The sequence below is a fragment of the Coffea eugenioides genome, chromosome 3 (assembly GCF_003713205.1).
Source record: "Coffea eugenioides isolate CCC68of chromosome 3, Ceug_1.0, whole genome shotgun sequence".
NCBI classification, from domain to species: Eukaryota; Viridiplantae; Streptophyta; class Magnoliopsida; order Gentianales; family Rubiaceae; genus Coffea; species Coffea eugenioides.
The window spans coordinates 33,870,424-33,878,957 of NC_040037.1; the positions used below are offsets into that span (position 1 = coordinate 33,870,424).

General features: G+C 34.8%; 1 protein-coding gene across 7 annotated transcripts; it reads right to left on the reverse strand.

The window, feature by feature from the left end:
- Positions 1–704: 704 nt before the first annotated feature.
- LOC113764589 (uncharacterized CRM domain-containing protein At3g25440, chloroplastic-like) lies at positions 705–7,951 on the reverse strand. Of its 7 annotated transcripts, XM_027308525.1 has the most exons (6): positions 7,832–7,905; positions 6,545–6,797; positions 5,391–5,593; positions 4,670–4,967; positions 3,640–4,041; positions 705–1,214 (listed from the first exon to the last, which is right to left on the reverse strand). In XM_027308525.1, exons 3-6 carry the CDS (start codon positions 5,552–5,554, stop codon positions 756–758), a joined length of 1,323 nt encoding a protein of 440 aa, XP_027164326.1. In that variant the 5' UTR covers positions 5,555–5,593; positions 6,545–6,797; positions 7,832–7,905; the 3' UTR covers positions 705–755. The 7 variants fall into 7 exon arrangements, with proteins under 7 accessions (XP_027164326.1, XP_027164323.1, XP_027164328.1 ...); XM_027308522.1 differs by lacking the exon at positions 6,545–6,797 and having other exon boundaries at positions 5,391–5,523; positions 7,832–7,951; XM_027308527.1 differs by lacking the exon at positions 6,545–6,797 and having other exon boundaries at positions 5,455–5,593; positions 7,832–7,914.
- Between the last annotated feature and the right edge of the window lie 583 nt (positions 7,952–8,534).

Consider the following 8,534-nt stretch of genomic DNA (forward strand, 5'->3'; position numbering starts at 1 on the left):
TTAGAAATAGATTAAAATTATCTAAGATGTAGAATCTGGTTTTCTACCAGTCATTACGAGTGACTGAACATCATTCTCTGGCTATTCATGAGATTAATGACCACCAACAACTTCAATTTTCTACCTAAACTTTTCACAGGTATCAAATAGTCAGGAAAAATTTCGAAACACACTTGTTTGGTTTTTTAAGTTTCTTCATTCATTAATCTTGAACTGCACTGCTCCTTGAAGTTGTAACCATAACACAGTTCATTTTACTAGAAGTGGCTGATAAACTCAATGTCTTACTGCCCTGATCATAGCTTATCAATTGTCTTGCAATTTGGAGATATAAAAACATCTATAACAAATAGCTTCAGTTTAGGAAGCATTTCTTGCAAATAGACAGGCAAATTGAACTAAATTTTACCATAATACTCTTGCTTTTTTAAAAACCAGAAATATGCTCCAGTTAAAGATGCAAGAGCATTTTTTACCCTCTAAGTTTACATGTAAAGTGAATATTTGGCCAATCATGCATCAAATCTTGTTTTCCAAAATAGACAGATTAAGACAAACAAGTATTTTAAATTTTGCCAACAGGGAGACAAAACTTAGTGTTTGCTGCTTCAAACAGCGATAACAAGATAAAATGCAGTATACGTAAGATTAAGGAAAGCAAGCACCTAACAGAAAATAGAACAAACAGAGCAATATGTGGGTGTAAACAAATTAAAATAAATATTGCAAAATAAAATCTTTCTCAATACAAATTCTCATTCAGCATTCCATTTACTTTGATGTACAGATCCTGAACCTAGTATTCTAGTATAAGAGACACTGCCTGTTTCTTCATCACATGACTCTATTTCCCCAATATGAGTTCCATCATCCTCATAATCTATTTCACTTGCAGATGCAGCATTATTCTTGTGTTTATCATCAAATTCAGAGATTTCTTCAGATTCTAAGATTTCATCATCCATGGAATCAATTTCTGTTTGAAAGAGAGTATGAGAATATTCTTCAGTCATTGAAGATGCATCTTCTTTTACCTCAACCTTCCTTGCCCATTCTATCCGTCTTGGTTTATCAAAGATCGAGTTCGGATTCCGGTCATTTGGGTCACCGTAAAGTGCCACATGTCTATAGTATAACTCAAGCTCCTTCTCAGAGTTAGCAATAAACCGTCTAACAGACTCAAGTGACTGCTCGTACTTGGATTTTTCTAATGCCTGAAAGAAGATGAAAAAATCACTGAAAAGGTTAACAAAATTGTAATCTACAATGGAAAAGAGAAGGAAAAAGAGCGCATCAAAAACCAGACAAATGCATGCTGAGTAAGACCACCTTTTCTTTGATTGCCTAAGAGATGACTGCACATTAAACTGATGCCCACAGGATACCCAATCATAAAGGAGATGAATGATTCCAACAAAACAGCCCATCTATGGAGCATTTATATAGCTCGAGCAAAAGTCACACGTGTAAAAAATTTTTTGCCTAGAAGATTCCACAATATTCTCGAATAAGGGAATGTTAATGGTGAGGTTTATAAAATTGAAACCTTCATATGACAACCTTGCGGACAATTATTATGAAGAATTGTTAAAAATTATTATAAAGGCCCCAACAACAGAATAAGAAAGCAGAAAACTAAACATTAAACCATTTTTTAAAAAACAAAGGGTGCCAGAATGCAGTCATTTTCAAAATTATGGCTTCACTTCAAGCCAATTCATCATCCGGAATTTTATTTATCCCTCCTTTTCTTCTTTAGACACAGCTGGAGTCCAAATAAACCTTTTGATATAAATGAAAGAGGACCTCTTCCATAGAGTAATCCAATAAAGAGGCGGCTTTCAAAACACTAGATTTTATAAAAATCTACCATTGACTTCAAACAAGAAGCAAAATTGAAGTTTATTACGACAAGTCCAGGTATAATTGTCAGCTTGAGTGTCACTGCAAACGTGACATTTGCATTTCTGCTGAAGGCATTCATAAGAGCACTGCCACAACCTATAGTGATGTCGCAGTTACAAAATTACAGTAAAAGCTAACTGCACATTCTCAAATGTCATGTCAGACATCCCTGAATGTATACTGAATTTGGCACCTAACAAAAGCATTGAACCCTTGTTCAGAACTCCATATATACTCCTTTCAATAGACAAAACAAGTACTTGTCCATGATAACCATGACAAGGAAAGAACTATAAATTCCTGTAGTAGCCAAGTTGAACGTAAACACAACCTTGTTTCCCTCCCCTTTTTTAATTTTGTTTCTTTATTATTTTTTACCGATCACTGTTTTAGCACCCAAACAACCATATAATTCCTATACATGTGAGTTATCATGGATTAGAGTTGAGCAATTTTCTAAAACAACAATGCCGTGATCCTGAAATTCAGCATCAGCCCTTAAGCTAGGACTTTGCTACAGTCATATAAAAACCACCAACAGCCCTACATAAAGTCACCAAATTAAGCCTTTATCAATCGAAACAGAAGCATAGAGGCACTGATGTCAAAAGTCAAATTAACTGACATGGTTGGAATACTTGAATCAATTGAAAGCTATTTCCAAATGCAAACAGGACCACTAGCATCTAAAATAGAACCCAAATAAACAAAGCCACAATCAGTATTCAGGATTGCACCCAAAACAATCTTATTGTTGGATCACAAGAACAACTGAATTGATAAAGAAAATTAAAACTTCGAAGATCAAATATTCATGTAGAACCATCAAACTGGCTGTAAAGGCAAATAATCCTCGATCTTTTTAATAACACCCAGGCACTCATCATGGTCCTGGACGAATATATTTAGGACAAACAATCCACATTTATTTGAAACATTTTTCAGACATCCAACATTTTCATTATAAGAGATATATAGCCAAGAACACAGGAGAGAAATCTAATGCCCAAACTATGCTTGCAAAAACTCCAGCAGAGTGCATAGTTATTCCCAAGAAAACAAATTTTTTGGTCGACCAACTCCTATGTACAAGTAACTGACATAAGTTAAGTCCTACCAGTATGTTCCAAAATGTTCTAAAATTCTTACAAATTTCTATTACACATATCCCTAGTACTGGTTTTCAAAAGCTAGCAATTTGACATACCAATATTACTTAGATTCTATCGACTTTGCACCCATATGATCATACATGCAACAACACGTGCTTGGTACTGAAGTTCAGTAGAAACTTCAGTGATAAGGATGGCCTGTATGACTGAGGAATAACCAAATAATCCAAATGTACTATACATGTCCGGTTTTGATATTTCAAGTAAAATGTTTGTCATTGTAGATTGTGTTCATGTCCCACGTCCAATGTCAATTTTTCATCTTAAAAAAAAAAAAAAGAAGAAGCATACAGTCTCATCAGAAACAGACCCAGAAGTCTTGAAGAAGGAAAAGTAACTGAAAAACTATCATAAAGTTGCATAAGTTATACAAGCCAATGAATGAGTCTAAATCAACTCAGACGCTAATAGGATTAAAAAATGCAAAAGAAAAGATACGTAGGAAAACCAATCCACAAAGCAATCAAAGATAACTGAGAATCTCCTACAGGTAGGCAGAGACTTATGTAGGACCCAAAGAAGTATAGATTTAAAAACAAAGTAAATCATACAAGAAACTTACCCTCTTCTTGGACAATGTATCGATGGGTGACATAACTTCTGGTTGCACATAATCCTTTCCGCGATAAAAAACTATTGTATCATCACCGATTATTTGAATTGGAATTCCTCCACTAAGCCTCGCAATTTCACTAGCATAATCTTGCACTTGACCAGGTTTGCAAGGTTTGCAAATGACCTTGACAGTTTCATGCTTCTTCCAATGCAAATGTGTATTAAGAATGACACCACCAAATACTCCTCTCCTACCAATAGGTACATAATTTGACCTTTTCTGGGCCATTTTCTTCATGTAAAATCGTTCTTCCCCAGTCAACTCATGTGGCTTAACAACAGGACCCTGGACCTTGTTGACCTCATACCGCCTTAGTCTTTCAATTAGCAAGGCTTCCTTAATTTTAGCCTGAGGAAAAGAAAAATCAGCCCGTCAGTTAACTAACCAAACTAAGCCAATCTGAGGCATACATATACAACCCATAGCCAATCTGAGGCTTCCTTAATTTTAGCCTGAGGAAAAGAAAAAATCAGCCCGTCAGTTAACTAACCAAACTAAGCCAATCTGAGGCAGACATATACAACCCATAGCCAATTCTTTCTCTTTGAGAATAACTCTAGAAGGAAAAACAGGGAAAATAGAAATAATCAATACCCAGGAATTAAAGGACAGCCTTAAGGAGAATTCTGACCACCAATAGTTGATCAGATAGATAAAAAAACACAAACAAGAATTAATTGACATCAAAATAAGCGCTAACAAATTGAGTAGCACCGCAAAGACACACCGCGATGTGCCCATTTTTAACCAGTGAACTATGAACTGCTTAGCCAAAACTATCCACTATGATCATTCCAGGCACAGAGTTTGTGTCAAGCACACAATTAGTAAGCTATTAATTGAGTCCATATATATGAAGATGAATACTAGAAGCTTCAAAAGAGAATACATATCCGAATTATCTTATTCAGAAACAGGCAGTTCTTTAAATGCTGCATTGCGAGAGATAATAATACTTAGTTGTTTGTCAACTTACCCTTTCAAGCTTGTATTTAATCCTTTCCTCAGCATTAGCAAACCTCTGCTTTTTCTTCTTCCCTTTGACACCAAGTCTTCTGGGGTCTCTTTTATTGGCAGCCTTTCTCTTTTGCTTTTCTTTTTTCCTTTGCATCTTCAGCCTCTTCTTTGTCATCCACTTGTCCTTTTTAGGCAGCTCAATTTCATGAGTCTCGAATTTCGGCATTCCCTGTGGAGATATCACTAAATTCACCATGCCATGGCTAAAATTCCTCAGTGCCAACCATGAACTTCTTGAAGTCAATTGCATTGAAGGCCTAAAGATCACTGAAAAGGGTTGGCACAGGTTCTGAAGAATTGGCTATAAAGTAACCAGAAAAACTAATGAAGACCCAGGAAACCTCAACTAAAAGTAGAAAGCTAAGAAAACATATCTTTACTGAAATTTTCTATAAAAAAGAGCCCATTTTTCTTCAATTTCTCGAATTATTGCTCATGATAATCCCAAATTCCTTAACACTTTTTATTTGCTCCTCACAGGCTACAGAAAGATTAAACTTAATTAGGAATTAACAAATCCAGTTACAAAATTTCTTAAAGGATTTAAAATCACGATTTTTTCCTACTAGATTGTTTTTAATCTACACATACATAATTGTTTTTTCTTTACACAAACAAAAACATTGAGCAGTAAAGAAACCAAAGAATTACATAAACTTTTCTTTTTTTTTTTGGGGTACCTGAAATGAAGAGAAATTGGAGAGGATGGTTTGAGAATTGAAGAAATAGAGAATCGACAGGTACCACCAATCAAAGACTTCACCATCTCTTTTGTTCCTACATTCCGCACAGCTCTCTGTATTACGATGTGCACTGAGAGAGAGAGAGGTTGGATCAATTTCATTCTAGCTCTCCCAAGTAGCTTGAAACTTAAATTCAGGCCCTAAAATCCAAAAAAAAAAAAATTAAAAAAATCAATTCAGCAGCCTTATTAGGGGTGGCAATGGGGCGGGATCCCCCATCCCCCGCCCCGTTGTCAAATAACTCCCCCCACCCCTGCCCCGTTTCCCCCGCGGTCCCCCACGAGGAAAGACAAAATGAAGGGAAAAACAAAGCCATGGTTGTTGGAACTGCTTATAAATGATATCATAGGACATGGAAAGAATTCTTGTTCCATTAGGCTCTCGTATTTACATTTTCATTAAGGCTTTTTCACAAACATCTTATATGCACAAGGAAAACAAATTAACCACATATCACTATCCAGAAAGAAAATAACTTTATCCCATATCATCACGCTATATGGTTTAAGCCCCATAAATTGTATTTAGGCTTGATTGTAATACAGCAGAATTCTCTTATAGATATACTCTTTTAATGTTACTAACTTACTTATTGTTTTTTGGATCATGTCGAATTGTTAATTTAGAGAGCAATAATTTCTTCAGCTTTGGCATCCAATATTCCATTTTCCTTTCACGCTATATTCGCAAAATGAGAGAAGAGTTGGTTAAAAAAAAACCAGTTTCATTTTTTAATTCTTTGAATAGCTTGAAATAAATTGATATTTTTCTAGTATTTTGCATAATTATTAGGCTTTTTTGAAAAATTTTCACTTTGACTCATGCGTGTGACAAGACACTCTTCGATTTGCATAAAATATGTGGCACTGGCACACAATTCATTTAACACCATGAAATCAAGCTGCAAATTCTTCTCGGTATAAAGTTTCCTATTAATTTAGGCACTTATCAGTATTCTAAGTTTGCTAATCAAATAACTATTCGTTCAACCAGAAACAATGACAGATCCGTTCCTTCCTAATTATAAAACAATTTAAGCGCACAAGGAAAACAAAGACGAAGACATCAGCAAGAAAAAGATGAAGATTTACCTCCGATCACTTGCCGACGAAGATATCAGCTCGATCTGGGATTCTGGGTTGGGTAAAATTTTAGGAGGATTTATGGGTTGGGTAAAATTTTAGGAGGATTTAGACAGAGAGGATGGGTTTAGTTGAGTAGTGATTAGATGGACCTGCTTACATTATGAATGACCTAAACTTTGAGGAAGTTAATTTGATAAAGTAGAAAAAGTCAAGCTGTTTGAGTATTAATATACCTCGGTTTAAAATTACATTGACGGTCCTGGCAATAGAAAGAATTATACAGATTATATCCGAGGCAAAACAGAATATAGTACATATCATTTTGAAGTAATTATTGAAATTATCAAGCTGACGTTGAACTTCCATAAAAAAATTATGCCAGATGATTTTATGTTTTGCAGCATTTGCCAAAAGTTAATAAAAGCTATATACTTATTTACCACCACTATATATACTTATTCTTCAACACAAAAACCAAAATCTGTCAGCAAATAGCTAGAGGAATGGAGAAGGAGCTGGGAGGAGAGTGTTTTACAGCAGGAGGCAGATGACCACCCAAATTTCTTAGTTCAATGCTCAACAGCCAAAAAGGACTGGATATTGGATACTGGAGACTGGAGAGGGTCTGGTAAGGAAAAATTTTCCTACTGTTTAGAGATAGACGGACAGAAAGAGAGAAGAGAGCTTATCTCCTACTCTATAACTCGACTGACTCAAATTGGCACTCTAACTTCAGGGGACTTTTTGTTTACATCACTTTATTTCTTCCTTTTGTCCTTTCTCTTTTCTTTAATTTAACCTAATCCCACAATAGCGCACAACACCAACTAGAAAGTCTACAAAAATGAATAACCAGAGGAGAATTCAAGTCGAGAGCCCCTCCACATGATGAATACCCAGCCAACTCAATCAGGTTTAGGGTAATTATTTCTTGTTCTGCCCCAATTAACCTGTCTTTGATTCTTTCGTGAACACTTAGCATATCCGTCAACTTCTAGATTTTAACAGTTAACCCTAGTATAAAAACTCAACCCATCGCAGAAGAATTGAGCAAAAATTTTCAGCTAAAATGAAAAATAATTTGGGCAACAAAATTTGGCAAATGAAATAATTGATCATGTAAATAACCATACAGGAGGTGATTGCACCCAAAACTGAAAAGATTCCGAAAGAATTCGGACAGAAATTTTCAGAAAATAAAAAGGAAAGATTAGGGCAAAATATTGGGAAAAATTAGAAAGAAATAGGAGAGAGAGAGAGAGAGAGAGAGAGAGAGAGAGAGAAAGAACCTACCTTTTAGCAGAGACTTGGAGAAAACTCTTGTTCGTCTGCACGAGACCGTAGAGCAATGATGCATCGTTAGATACTAGCAAGTGAGAGAGCGGGAAAAAAAGAAGTAACGAGCACGGCTTTCTGTTGTGTAGAGTGAAAGGCAGGGGTGAAAGAAATGGATTCCAGCCTTAACGAACTAGTAGGTTTAGACATTCAATAGAGTGGGCCACGTACTAGATAACAAATATTTTCATGCAAGCATCACACACAATTTCTAAAATATAAGTTTCCACTCAAATATATTACCAGTAAATCGCCAAAATATTACATGCTCAAACTGAATTTTTATACTAAATATATTTTTTTCCAACTAAAGTTTCGTTTGATAAAACTGAATCTGAATTCTGAAGTCTGAATACTGAAATAATTAATTTGCTGAATTTTAAGCACTGAAAAAAATATATAAATGTCTGAATTTTAATGCTAAACCTATTTATACTGTTTGATAAATATTTATAACTGAATGCTTAATAAGTTTAATTTGACAATTTTGCCCTCATATCCTTTCATTCAAAAAAGAAATAGAACCTATGATTTAATTAGTTTAAAATTGTTACGTATGAAAATGACAATATTTATTTTTAAATCAAATTAATATAAAAGATGAAATATATTATATGAGAAGTATGGAAAAGATGTGAAAGTCATTAAAAAAGGGGAAAAG